The sequence below is a fragment of the Peromyscus maniculatus genome, chromosome 2, assembly GCF_049852395.1.
Source record: "Peromyscus maniculatus bairdii isolate BWxNUB_F1_BW_parent chromosome 2, HU_Pman_BW_mat_3.1, whole genome shotgun sequence".
Taxonomy (NCBI): domain Eukaryota; kingdom Metazoa; phylum Chordata; class Mammalia; order Rodentia; family Cricetidae; genus Peromyscus; species Peromyscus maniculatus.
Genome location: NC_134853.1, coordinates 166,388,505 through 166,403,389, shown reverse-complemented (window position 1 = coordinate 166,403,389; position 14,885 = coordinate 166,388,505). Strand labels below are relative to the sequence as shown.

At 42.9% G+C, this 14,885-nt stretch overlaps 1 protein-coding gene across 3 annotated transcripts in view; it reads left to right on the top strand.

Moving 5' to 3' along the window:
- Ube4b (ubiquitination factor E4B) overlaps positions 1-14,885 on the top strand; it is a 112,530-nt gene that overhangs the window by 24,057 nt on the left and 73,588 nt on the right. For all 3 annotated transcript variants that reach the window (XM_076563518.1, XM_076563517.1, XM_076563516.1), the window contains exon 2: positions 14,725-14,885. This exon is cut by the window's right edge and continues 26 nt beyond it. In XM_076563518.1, the coding sequence (XP_076419633.1) occupies positions 14,725-14,885 (161 nt within the window). The remainder of the gene's footprint in view (positions 1-14,724) is intronic.

Below are 14,885 nucleotides of genomic sequence, written 5' to 3'. Positions count from 1 at the left end.
GGTGTTATGAACAAAATGCAATGATATGCATAAAAATGTCACAATGAAAATATTTTGTAAAATTTCAAAAGGCTGAGAGTGGGCAGGACAGTTGTCACACTCTGTCCCCTCATGTCCTCTGGACTGGCATCTGTTTCTGAACAGCTCACAGTATGTGTCAAGGGTCTTGACTTCTTCCCCTTTCCCACACTTCACTGCAGGTTAGCCGAGTGGGGGGACACAGGCAGGGGAGTTAGCGCAGCCCAAGTCTGTCTTGGGAAGCTCCTTCCAGTGAGTCAGGGCATTTCGTTCTTAGGTCACTGAGAGAGAGCATCTTGATTTTACCTCTCAGGCTAAGCTTGGTCTCCAGCTTGAAATTTGAAGGTTACTTAAAAAACAAACAAATATGCTCTTTAAAAAAAATAATGTTAGGTACAGTATGGCTTGCTTCTATATATACCCAGACTCTAAGGAGGCTGAGGCAGGAGGATTGCTTGAGTTCATAAATTCAAGACTAGCCTGGACAACATAACGAAATCTTCCTCACTCAAAATGTAATGACAATATTAACTAAGAAATAGTTTTATGTATAGTGTATTTATTTTCCAGTATTCTTGATTTATTTCATGCATTCAGCAAATATTTAGAGTATACCTACTATGTATGGTTCAAATACCATGTATGACTGTGGTGATTCATCAAAGGGGAAAAGCTGAGGAAAGTCCCTGGACTTAACATTTTTTGGGGGCTGAGGGAGTAGCCCTGGTGAGCCCATGCGATGGCCCAGGTTCCAGCTCCAGTACCACAAGACTCCAGGAAAGCCATGGGAGTAGAAGAGACAGTGACTGAGGAGCATAGTAGGGCAGAGAGGCAGGGAGGGCAGGTTTCTTTCTTTCTTTTTTTTTTTAATAGATTATTTACTTATTATGTATACAGAAGAGGGTGTCAGATCTCATTACAGATGGTTATAAGCCACCATGTGGGTGCTGGGAATTGAACTCAGGACCTCTGGAAGAGCAGTCAGTGCTCTTAACCTCTGAGCCATCTCTCCAGCCCCGAGGGCTGGTTTCTTAAAGCTCTCTTTACCTTCATCATGCAGGTACTGGGCTGAAGCACAGCGGTTGAGTGGCTTCCCTCGGGCCTTAGAGTCAGTAGTAAAGTTTGCATTTGAATTTAACATGCCTTTTAATCAGAGGGTAGTGGAGTCAGGACAATAACCTATATCTCTGCCCTCTTATATTTTATTATTATTTTTTTTGGTTTTTCGAGACAGGGTTTCTCTGTGTAGTTTTGCACCTTTCCTGGAGCTCACTTGGTAGCCCAGGCTGGCCTCGAACTCACAGCGATCCACCTGGCTCTGCCTCCCGAGTGCTGGGATTAAAGGCGTGAGCCACCACCGCCCGGCTTATATTTTATTTTGAGATGGGTCTAAGTTACTCAGGCTTGTTTTGATCCTGCTATGTAGCCTAGGCTGGCATTGAACTTGCAATCCTGCCTTTGCCTCTCTAGTAGCTCAGATTACAGGCCTGTGTCACTGTGCCCAGTTTATGAACACATTTTTAAAAATAAATTTTTAAGATTTATTTATTTTATGTATGAGTGCTCTATCCTCATGTACACCTTTATGCCAGAAGAGGGCATCAGATCTCATTATAGATGGTTGTGAGCCACCATGTGGTTGCTGGGAATTGAACTCAGGACCTCTGGAAGAGCAGCCAATGCTCTTAACCACCGAGCCATCTCTCCAGCCCTAATGAACACATTTTAAAAAATGTAAATGATGCAAATTTCAGTATCAGACAGTAGATGCAGTGTTTATAGAACATTTTAGTTTATATTCAATTGAAAACCATAAACTCTCAACCAGTAGCCTTTCTAGTGGGTCTTGAAAGTTTTTCAATTTTACTATGTTTGTTTGTTTATTTATTTAGTGTGTGTGTGTGTGTGTGTGTGTGTGTGTGTGTGTGTGTGTATTATGTATATGGGTGCATGTATGTCTGTGTACCACATGCACACCAAAAGAAGCCAGAAGAAGGCATCAGGTCTCTTGGAACTGGAGTTACAGATTGTTGTGGGCTGCCGTGTGGGTGCTGGGAACCAAACCTGGGTCCTCTGGAAGAGCAGCTAGTGCTCGTAACTGCTGAGCTATTTCTCTAGTGACACTTTGAAAGATTTTAAAAAAATTATATCCTATTTGAAACATACAAAAGACTATATTTTAACATGGAAGTTATAAAGGTAATGACACAAATGTTCATGATCTCATTACTCCTAATTATAAGTGTACACCACAGGGCATCTTTATAAAGTGGAAATACCTCTTAGTTATCAGTCAGCTTGTGTTGTCTGTTTTTGAGATGGTGTTCAGGTCTCACTATATAGCCCAGGCTAGCCTTGAAATCTCAGTGTTCTTGCATCAGCTTTTTTTTTTTTTAAACCACTTGTATATCTATTTTTGGGTTTAAGGAGTGGCACATGCATGCCACAATATCCACATGGCAGTCAGGGGACAACTTGTAGGTATTGCATCTTTTCTTATACAATGTGTGTCCCAGGGTGGGACTTGAGTTGTCAGACTTGGTGGCAAGTGCCCTGATTGGCTGAGCAGCTTCCTGCCTCTGCCTCCCCTAGTTGAGTGTTGAGATTATAGGTGTGAGGCCGGCCAGCCAGGTTTGGTTTGGAAGGTTTTTTTAAAGTCCCTTTCATCCTGTCCTGAAGCTCACTTCTACCTCTCCCTGTCCACAGCCCATCTTACTAGGAATAATCATTACCGTAAGAAATATTATAGCTTAGTTTTTCTAGTCTGTAAACATCATACACCTGGAACCCTACAGGCTCTGCCTTTGCTTTGACGTCTGGCTTGTTTTGTTTGATACCATATGTAAGCATCCCTCATGCTGGTGCGCAGAGGACGGGCTCATTCGATTGTTGTTCCATCTTTGACACAGTGGCTCCACCTTAGTCTACTGCTATTTCAGCCAGCAGTTTTGACTTTGCAGTTGACTGGTCTGCTTCTTTGGCAGCGACCTGGCCACACAGGCTGCAGCCTGGTGGGAATTCTGTTGCCGCAGGCACCAGCTCAGCCGCAGCCACTAGAGGGAGCTTTAACTAAATCTGTGTCATTCTGTTTATAAATAAGACTCAGTATTCCAAGACTGGGGTGAAAACCTGCTCGCTGAGAGAGGTTGAACACAACTGGCTGACCTTCTCTCATTTCTCATTTCTTTGAGCACCTTTTGGGTTACTTCCTGCAGGTAACGGAGTTTGATTATACAAAGAACAAGTAGGACATTTCCTTATAATTTCTTTGGCTTGTTGTGAGGTGTTGGAAAAACCTTTCTTCAAACCTTTGCTGTTAATAGGTATTGTTTATGAAATTCTGAGGCTTCTAACACATTTCCTATCAATAGCTGATTGATTTCATCATTATTTTGTGCTAGAGTGCCTGGTAGACCTATATGGTATCTGATATGTGTTTTATAAAATGGATGATTTCTATTTCTGATTACTTGTAGTTGAATAAATAACAAAGTTAATTCTGAATCATCTGGAATAAGTTCAGCAGTTGCTATATGTAAAAAAGTTCTTTCTGCATATTGAGAATCAGAAACTATATTAAGAAGTTCTGGAAAATATAATAATACCATGAGAATAGCATGTATTTCTGATTTCTGAACTGAATCAAAATGGCTTTGAGCCACTTAACTTAATTTTCCTGACTTATAACCTGCTTTTCCTGAATTATTTGTATTAGGATAGAATGTAGGCACTCCAGAAATTGGGGTTCCCTTTATTATATGAAGGAGAATACAGTTCTTTTTATAAACTGAGGTCTCTTGCTTTTGGGATATATATTTCTAATCTCTCCCAAGAAATTACTGCAAGCTCTTTGCCAATGTTCATTTTCTGCCCATAATGAGGCAATTTCAGCATTACTAAAAGGTACCACAATTTCTGCTGGACCTATTCCTGCTAATTGACAAAGTCTCAATTTCTCAATTTTCTTTTCAGAATCAATTCAGAAACCTTTCTAGATAGGTCTTTAATTTTTTACTCTGTGTGGTAAAAATATCCATTCTAAGATATTATCTTCTCTCTGCATTAGAATTCCTGTAGGAGAATGTATAAAAGGTAAAATAACCAGAATACTCTTGGTAAAATTGGTAAAATAACCAATCAAGCTCTGGATCTAAGTGATCCACATGTGCATCCTGTAATTTCTTTTCTACCAGAGCCAATTCTCTCTCAGCTTCAGCTGATAGTTTTCTTGGAATAGAATCTCCACTGTGTGTGTGTGTGTGTGTGTGTGTGTGTGTGTGTGTGTATTTTAAGGAACAATTTGTAATCCTTAAGAAGGCAAAATTCGCCGGGCGGTGGTGGCTCACGCCTTTAATCCCAGCACTCGGGAGGCAGAGCCAGGCGGATCTCTGTGAGTTCGAGGCCAGCCTGGTCTCCAAAGCGAGTTCCAGGAAAGGCGCAAAGCTACACAGAGAAACCCTGTCTCGAAAAACCAAAAAAAAAAAAAAAGGCAAAATTCTTTTCACTTAATCAAACATTGTGGTGGTATTGTGTTCCCCAAAATACTGTGTACCCTAATAAACTTATCTGGGGTCTTTAATCCTAACATTCCAGAGGTAGAAATTCATCTGTTCAAGGATACAGCCAAGCATGGTGACTCACGCCTTTAATCCCAGAAAACTGAGCCTTTAATCCTAGGGAGTGGTGGTAGACAGCAGAAAGGTATATAAGGCATGAGGACCAGAAACTAGAGCATTTGGCTGGTTAAGCTTTTAGGTTTTGAGCAGCACAGTTCAGCTGAGAGCCATTTGGATATGAGGACACTGAGGCTTCCAGTCTGAGGAAACAAGATCAGCTGAGAAGTTGGCCAGGTGAGGTTAGCTGTGGCTTGTTCTGTCTCTCTGATCTTCCAGTTCACCCCAATACTTGGCTCCAGGTTTGTTTTTATTAGTAAGAACTTTTAAAAAGACTCATGCTACAAAACATCTAAAAGCATCTAAAACCTAAAAACATCTAAACCTGTGTGTGAATGAGCCAATAAGAATCATCCATATAATTGTAAATTATAGATTGAGGAAACTGTTTAAGAATTAGTTTTAATGGCTGTTGTACAAAATAGTGACATAAAGTAGGGCTGTTTAACATTTCTTGTGGAAGAACATTCCAATCGTACATTTTAACGGCTGGGAATTTATTATAAATAGGCACTGTGAAGGCAAATTTTTCTCTATCCTGTTCTTGTAAAGGTATAGTAAAAATGCAGTCTTTTAAATCAATCACAATAGTAGACCATCCCTTTTGTAATAAAGAAGGCAGGGGAATTCCAGGCTGTAAAGAGCCCATTTGCTGAATCACCTGCTTTATGGCTCTTAAATATGTTAACAGTCTCTATTTTCTAGATTTCTTTTTTAATGACAAATATAGGAGAATTCTAAGGACTGATTGATTCTTCAATATGTTGAGCATTTAGCTGCTCCTGTACCAGCTGTTCTAATGCCTATAATTTTTTTGATATCAAAGGCTATTGTTCTACCCAGAGAGGTTTGTCATTTAACCATTTTAAAGGTATGGCTATTAGTACCTTTGAAAGATCAGCAGCTGTTATGTCCTGCTCATGTACAACCTGAACATTAGGTGACTATTCTTAATATTTTTCTCAGAAACAAGCGTACGTTAGTTTATGGTTTGTTTCTGAGATTGGAGGAATGATAATCTGTGTTTTCCATTGCTGCAAAAAAAAAAAAAAATCACATCCCCATAAATTCTTTGCTGTGTTAACCACATATAGTTTTAATTTTTTTAATCTGTCCATCTGGCCCTATACACTCGACGAATCTTGCACTTTGGTTTACCTGAGATAAGGTTTCAATCCCTAGAAGCTGAACATTTACTTCCCTAGGGGGACAATCTGGATGCCAAGATTTTGGTGAAATAATTGTTACATCTGCACCTGTGTCTACCAGATCCTCAATTTCAATGCCATTCATTTGTATTTTTAGCTTTGATCTTTTATCATTCATAGAAGATTGCAAAAATACTTGCTTTATGGTCTCTTCTGAAATTTTTATCTTCTGATGTTGTTCTGTCATCGAGAGCAGTGTGTTTTTTTTAACAACAGGCATTGTTAAGTCTTTCAATTGCTCTGTGGAGGGGTTTCCCCAATGCTGACAGGGAGTGATTGAACCAAATTAGACACTGGGGCCTGGGATAGGCCCCCTAAGGTGTTTCCTGATGGCAAAGGATTACCTTGGCTGTCTCATGTTGATCTGCATTCAGTAGTCCAATGCTGGCCTTTGTCACACCTTCTGCATATTCCAGAAGGCTTAGGCCTTCTGTTTGGATTACCTCTAGAAAAAACATTGTTTCTAGGAATGCCTTGCTTACATTGCCTTTTCAGATGACCTTGCTTACCACAATTAAAACATCTGACCTTTTGATTTTTCTTAAAATTTTTAGAAATCACTTCTCCTATCAAAGAATCATCAGAAGTGTGATAGCCAATATCAGCTGTATTTTGGATCCATTCATCTATGGGTGCTGATCTTGCCTTTAAAGACCTAATCCCCCTTTTGTATACTGAATTAGCATTTTCAGAAGCCAAAGATTCAATTAATGCTTGTCTGACTTCTGGATCTGATATCATTCTATTTATAGCTAAAGTCAATCTTTGGGAAAAAATCAATGAGGTCTTCTTTTGGGCCTTGTATAATTTTAGTAAAATGACTCAGACCTCTTTCCTCATTTTCAACCCTGCCCCAAGCATTCAAAGCTGCTGTATGGCATAGAATCAAGATGTGATCATCAAATGTGGATTGTCTTTGCAAATCAGTATACTGGCCCTCACAGAGAAGCTTGGGAAATCTCATTACCTCTAGCCCTCCTTCATTGTTTTTTGACTCTTAACTTCCTTTCTCCACCATGTTTTCCCTTGTAACTGAGGACCAGCTTCCAATGTTGCTGTAAACTAAATTTTTCCAGTTTTGTGGAATAATCCTGTTTTGAGTTGCCTGTGAATTTAACATCTTCACAAAAGCTGAATGCATACCATATGAACTATTGCTTACTTAAATATCTTCAAATCTAACTTTTTCAACAGGATTTCAGTTAGCTTCTGCATTGCCTTTGGGGTGCCTATCATCTGGTGGTTGTTCTTGTAACTGAATAAATTAAGGTTGGTTTCTAATAACTTTGGCCCACTCCTCTTCAGTTTCATAATGCAGTGATACTGTAGGTTCTGTTCTAAACTCCTTTGTCTGTGTCTGAGTATTTTTCTTATTTTCATTAGTAAGTCTTTCAAAAGCTTGTATCTTATCAATAATAAGGCCTTCTAAGGCTCATATTTTTCAGTCATATTTTTCTTATTTTCATTAGTATTTCCAAGGCTTGTATCTTATCAAATTTTTCTTATTTTCATTGGTGAGTCTTTCTAATGCTTGTATATTATCAATAGTAAGTCTTTCTAAGTCTTGTATCTTATCAGTCAAATTATCATATTTGGGACAGTTATCAAACCACTCATTTAAGGATAAAATACTAATTACCAAACGTGACAGTAATTACAATTGACATTATGTCAATCCCAGGTAAGTCATTTCCCATCATTTAAAATTTCCATTTTCGAACCATCTGTAATGGCACTCTACTGAGGCCTAGCCCCTTGCATTGTGATGCTCCCATTCTTAATGTGGGAAAGGTTTTTCTTTTTAATATTATTTAACTCTCTCTTAAAGGACTTCCTAGGTATTTCACCAAATCTGCTGACTTCTCAGTTTGTCTGTGGTGTTAGCAGTGAACTTAAGCCCCTCCAGCAATTTCCAAGCATGAACCTGCTTTCTGGAGAGCCTGGCAGGTGGCATCTGACTGCTCTCAGTGTTCTCTCGGGGAGGCCCATGCAGGAACTGCAGTAGACTTCTCTGTCCATGTGGTCGTGCCCCCATATTGGGCGCCAAATGTTTTATCTTTGGCAGAGTGGCTGCTCCTCAATCTACTGCTGGTTCAGCCAGCAATTGTGATTTTGCAGTTATCAGCCTGCTTCTTTGGCAGTGGCCTGGCCCCTCAGACTGCAGCCTAGTGTGAATTCTGTTCCCGCAGGCCTGCTGCAGCCGCTAAAGGTGGCTTTTAACGAAATTTCTGTTGTTCTATTTAAATAAGCCTCGAGATTCAAAGACTGGGGTGAAAACCTGTTAGCTCTTAGAGGCTGAGAAGCAGCTAACTAACCTCTCCTTGCTGGCATCCCCACAAGAGAGCATCCTTCTGCTCTGACAAACAAACAAACAAACAAACAAACCCCTTATCACTCCAAGTCCCTTCCCCCTACTTCCAGTGTCTCTCTCCTCCAGACGCCCTCTGATGCTCTATGATTACTTTCTGTCAACTAGTTGCTAACTTAGCCTCTTGACCCAAAGTTAATTTTATTTAATTAACAGAAATGCAAATTCAGGATTCACAGTATGATTGAATATCTCCTAACATTCAATTACTGTATGGATTTGAGTGCAGCAATGAACTATGGTTAATTTATCTTCTGAATTTCTTTGTGTTATTGTTGGTTTTAATTCATTTATATTATTTTATTTCAATTTTTTGAGACAAAGTTTCACTGTAGCCTTGGCTGGCCTGCAGCTCACTATGTAGAGCAGACTGGCCTTGAACTCAGAGATCTGCTTGCCTCTGCCTACCAAGTGCTGGTTGAGATAGATTCTCGCTGTGTAGTCTAGGCTAGTCTTGAGCCAATGTCACCTGAGTGTGTAGTTCTAAGTATACTTTTCACTGCATGTAGATTTTGTCTGTACTTAGCCTTAATATCATTTTTGTATTTATTTTTTTAATAATAATGGTATAGCACTTATTTTACTAACATTTACATTGTGCTTTGCATTGTCGGCCTGGAGACGGATACTATGACGTGGTGTGTGTCAGTTTTGTGCCCTGAAGATTTTATGTGGGACCCGGGGATCCCAGAACTGTGGTAGTGCACACTGAAGGACAGCTGTACCAGCTTGCTCAGTCCCACCCTGGCCTGGGAAGACTGCAGAGATGGCTTCATTAGTCCTGTTTCCCCACCTCCTCACGTCTGCAGCAGCATCCCCTTCCCTCCTATCCGTCCGTGCTATGTAGAGTCCTGTCTGTCTGCTGTGCAGGGCCACTGCTCAGGAGAGCCACTCCTCAGGGAGCAGTGACCCCTTTCCTCTCCTGAGCTGAGGACCTGGCGCAGGTGCTGCCCCCTGCCTTCACCTCTTTCCCCTCAGGCTGCAGCTCCACCCCCTCTTCCTTGACTTTATAAACAAACCAGCGAGAGCCTCGCCTGTGCTCTGCGCCCCATGCCTGCTTCCCTGTGCCATTTATCTGCTCTTTTTTACAGCAGGAATTCGTGCTTCCTCTCTCCACCCCACCCACCTTCTTAAACCCACTCTGATCAACCTCTGTCATTCCCCTCTTCCATCAGAATAGCTCTCGTGGGGACTGGGTGCATAGAGCTCAGTTGGTAGAGTGTTTGCCTACCATACCCAAAGCTGCGGGCTCAATCCTTAAGTGGCACAAAGCAGGTGTGTTGTTGTGGGCGTGTATCCCAGCAGCCTGGAAGGAGAGGCAGAGAGATCACAAATGCATGGTCTTCCTTGCCTTCACAGTGAGTTTAGGGTCAGCCTTGGCTGCCTTAGACTGGCTCAGAATAAACCCAGTGGTTGCTTCCACTAGCTACTTTTGATTTTGGAAGTGTTGTGATCACATGTGATTGACAACTCCTCCCCCAGTTTGTAGGGTAACGGTGCGTCCTGCTTTAGTCTCCAGTGCTCTTACACAAGCCGCTGACTCCCATTGTGACAGCACAGACACAGACTTGTGTATTCACACCCACAGAGATGTCAGTCGTAACTCTCATGTATGCGCTGAGAAATCTCAAATACTGTTTTTTGTGTTGTGCTGTGGTTGTGGACAGAGCCTTGCTCAGTAGTCCTGACTGGTCTGAAACTCTCTGTATGTACCAGGTTAACTTGAGGCAGTCCTCCTGCCTCAGTCCCCTGAGTTCTTGGATCACAGGAATGGGCTTTTATGCTAGGCTTCAGAGAGGAGCTGCAACTTCCCGTGAAGAAGTTCAGCCAGGTCTAAGATGGTCCTCAGAAGCAAAGGATGCCTTTGTGTCTACAGTGTTTCCAAGGGAAGTACTGACCACTTTGTACTTCCTTGACATTTTTAGTTACTAAATCCAAAACAGAAAGTTGCAAGTTTCCTTTTTCACAGAAGCAGATACCCGCTTATCAGTTTTCAGATAGCAGAGATGTTACTCTGAAGTTTTAGCTTCCACTTCTTTCTCTTAGGTTTATTCTGAGTGGTTTTATTTACTGTTGATTGCCATTTTCTGGAGGCTGGCTTTGGCAATGGACAGTGTTGTAAAACTCTTTTTTAAAAAAAGATTTACTTTTATTTTTGTGTGTGTTTGTGTTTGTTCACTTGAGTGCAGGTGTGCCCCCTGTGGAGGCAAAGAGGGCAACGGATCCCCTGGAGCGGGAGTTCCATCCAGGCAGTTGTGAGTCACCAGTGTTGGTTCTGGGAAGTGAATTCTTGTCCTCTGTAAGAGCAGCAGGTACTCTCAGCCAGAGACAAATCTCCAGCCTTAAAACTTAGTTTTGAGCGAGTATGGACATTTGGTGACATGTGCTTGTAATCTCAAAACGTGGGAGGTAGAGACAGTTGATCAGAAGTTCAAGGTCAGCTTTAGTTAAAATGATGAGTTTGTGGTCAGCCTAGACTCCATGAGATCTGTCTGAAAACACCCAAACAAACTACTATTATTGAGTATGTTCACCTCTTTAGTGAAGCCGTAACAAGTACAGCACATAACAGTGCTAGCATCCAAAACTGTAAAGCAGTGGCTACATGTATGGTGATGAGGTGCACTGTTAGCGTGCAGTGAGGAAATGTAGTTGAGAGTCCCGGTTCCTGCAAAGCCAAATGCAAAAGTCACTGATCACAGCAGCACAGAAAGACAACTGTGTTTGAAATTAGCATACGCAAGTCACTAAGAGATGAGCCAAATAAAACATAGAGCATCTTTGTGAGTGGGGATTGTTCATATCAGCGTTTTTATAAGTGTTTTCAGTAATGTCTTTAAATTTAAAAAAAAAAAAATTTATTTCAGACTGGAGTGATAGCTCAGTGGTTAAGATCACTAGCTATTTTCCAGCACCCACATAGTGGCTTAAAACTGTCTGTAACAGGCTGGAGAGATGGCTCAGCAGTTAAGAGCACTGAATGCTCTTCCAGAGGACCCAGGTTTGATGCCCAGCACCCACATGGCAGCTCACAACTCTGTAAGTCCAGTTCCTTGGCAAAACACCAATGCACATAAAAAAATAAAAAAATTAAAATATTAAGGGAAAGAAAACATCTGTAACTACAGTTTTAGCAGATCTGCCTCTTCAAGCCCTCAAGTGCTCTCACTGGCCAAGTGGTACACCGACATACATGTAGGCAAAACACCCATACACACAAAACAGCAAAATATAATACAATTTATTTTTATTTTTAATTATGTATGTTTGTCTGTGTGCTTTTGAACAAGTGTGCATTGGTGGAGGAGGCCAGATGAGGGGGATCCCCTGCGACTGGAGTCATCCATCGTGGGTGCAGGGAACAGAATTCAAGCCCCTTCTAAGAGCAGTGCACACTGTTAACCGCGAGCAATTTCTGTAACCCCTTGACTAATATCAAAGACAAGTGCATCAGAACTTGGCATTCTTTCATTTCAGGATGCAGTTTTTATCTCAACTTTCATAGAAAATTATACCTTGAGCTGGGACTGGCCTAGGAGCGGAGTGCTTGCCTAGAATGTGGAAGGCCCTGTGTTCAAGCCCTGTCCCTGCAAGGAGAACAAACAAAGCGAAGAGAAATTGGTAGTGGGGAGGTTGCTCAGTGGATAGAGCACTTGCTGTGTAAGCTGGAGGACCAGCGTTCAGATCTCCAGCATCAGATAAAGCCTGGGTGGTCGTGCTGGCTCACCTGCAACTTGGGAGGAGGAGACGCGGTCTTGGAGCTGAAATGTGGGTCTTCATATTTGGTGAAGCAAGAACTTGGTCAATTGTGCTGTCTCGCCAGCCCAGTGGTTTCCAGCCTGTGAGTTGCAACCCTTTGAGAGCTGAGTGGCCCTTTCACAGGGGTTACATGTCAGATATTCTACACATCAGATTCTTACATTACGATTCATAACAGCAGCACAATTACAGTTATGAAGTAGCCACGAAAATGGTTTTATGCTTGGGATCCCCACAACATGAGGAACTGTATTAAAGGATCGCAGCATTAGGAAGTTTGAGAACCGCTGCTCTAGCCTCTCCCAGTCTCTTCTTCAAATGATTTAATACAGTTAAGTAAACATAATTATCATGTGACATGCTCAGGGGTTAGGGTGAGGTGATTGGTTGGCTTGTGTGCTGCCGTGAGGTGATTGGTTGGCTTGTCTGCAGCAGTGAAGTGATTGGTTGGCTTGTCTGCAGCAGTGAGGTGATTGGTTGGCTTGTGTGCTGCCGTGAGGTGATTGGTTGGCTTGTCTGCAGCAGTGAGGTGATTGGTTGGCTTGTGTGCTGCCGTGAGGTGATTGGTTGGCTTGTCTGCAGCAGTGAGGTGATTGGTTGGCTTGTGTGCTGCCGTGAGGTGATTGGTTGGCTTGTCTGCAGCAGTGAGGTGATTGGTTGGCTTGTGTGCTGCCGTGAGGTGATTGGTTGGCTTGTGTGCTGCCGTGAGGTGATTGGTTGGCTTGTGTGCTGCCGTGAGGTGATTGGTTGGCTTGTGTGCTGCCGTGAGGTGATTGGTTGGCTTGTCTGCAGCACAGGCAGCAGGAGCAGCTGCTCCACTTCGGAGAGAGGACTCGGACGTTTCCTTGGTCTAAGAATGATCAAAGGAGCAGGCACCTGAAGTGTCAGAGTGACACACATGTTCTAGGTTCCAGTGAGCCTGTCCTTGTTACCATCTGCTGTAGTGAAGCTTTTATCCTCCTTAGTCCTGGTAGGATGTGTCCAGGGCCTGGCTTGTTTCTGTGATGCCTGCTCACACCCAGCACTTGTCACGCCTGTGGAACTGAACATCACCCAGGGGGTGGTGGTGGTGAGGGGTGGTGCGGGAGTGTGGTGGTGGGGGGTGAATTGTGAACTTACCAGCTAGTTGTGAGTTAATGACGGAAACAGGAAACATTACTGTGATCCACTCTGTGTATTCTCAGTCACTTGGTAACTGGAATACTCGGAGAAGGATGGCAAACTATATATTTTTTTGATTACATGAAAACAAAACCAGCCTAAACATTTTGTTTGCTCTTGGAAGCATATAATAAAATTTGTGTCTTATTGTACCTTTTGTTTCTTTGTCCAGTTGGATGAAATTGATATTTTAATTTTTTAGATTTACTTTTATTTTGTGTATGAGTGTCTAGTCTGCATATATGTATGTACACCACATGTGTGCTTGGTTCCCACAGAGGCTAGCAGGGGGCATAAGGTTCCCTGGAACTGGAGTTATAAATAAATGGTTGTGAGCCGCCATGTGGATGCCGCGAATCGAACCTTTGTCCTCTGCAAGAACAAAGTTCCATTAACTGCTGAGCCATATCTCTAGCCATGTCTATCTAAATCTTACCTATATACACTTATTATATGATGCCATTTGTGAAAATACCGGGGTTTGATGCATTGGGTAGTGGGCATGTTTGAAATTTCAGTATCGGTCAAGGAGATAGAGTACCCTTGGTAAGGCAATCAAAGTACAGTTTTTTAAACTAAAATAGTAAATAGCTTCTAAGAATACCGGTTCAGGGCTGTGGACATGGCTCAGTGAGAAAAGCCCTTGCTGCCCAAGCTTGAAGACCAGATTTGGGGTCCCCAGAACCCACAAAAAGCCAGGTGCAGTAGTGTGTGCTTTTATTCCCAGTGCTTCTGTGGTGAGGTGGAAGGCAGGGAGAAGAGAATGTCGTGAGGGGTGCAGTAAGGAAACTACCCACAGGACCACGCAGTTAGGAGAAGGCTCTTACTGCGGGTAAGAGAGAGGAAATGTCCGGGCTTCTGGACGAGTCCCGGGCAGGGCGAAGAAAGCATTCTGCACACGGCAGGGAGTGGGGGATGGGAGATCGCAGGAGACCCAGAGCAGCCAGAGAGTGTGGGGTGGACAGACCGGACAGACAGGACAGACCGGACAGAACACACAGAGCTGGCTGAGTAGCTGGGGGCAGGGACTCCTTTTTGGGATAGAAAACCCGCTTCACAAGTTCCTGAGGAATGCTGGCTTTTATCTAACCGCCAGAAATCCTGTAGTGCAGGCTTGAGCTCATTTCTAGACATACAGGGGTGGGGAGTAGGGGATAGAGTAGTTGGGTGGCTGAGACCTAACAGATACCCTGGAGGAACGAAGGGCAGCTGGCATCCTCTATGCAGTGGGGAACAGCAGAGACCCAGCAGAGACCCAGGTTATATATACTAGGAGATGGTGAGGACTACCACTTGGGATTGTCCGCTGACTTCTCAAGGTCAGATTCATGTGTGAGTGCCCACATATAAAACAAAAACCAAACCCAGAATACTAGGTCTGTCTTGTTACTTTTCTCAGCTTGTTCTTTTCTGGGACTCTTGGGCTGCTCAGCTCGGGAGTGGTTGTTGATGTGAGTACCTGGATGTCACTGCTCTTGCAGGCAGTCATGTTTTGCTTTCAGTTACAGAATGTCCTTTCTTTTTCTCCCTTTTGCAGATTCGACGGAGGCGCCTGGCACGACTTGCTGGTGGACAGACCTCCCAACCAACCACCCCGCTTACGTCTCCCCAGAGGGAGAACCCTCCGGGACCTCCGATACCTGCATCAGCCCCAGGCCCCTCCCAGAGTCTTGGTCTCAATGTCCACAACATGACCCC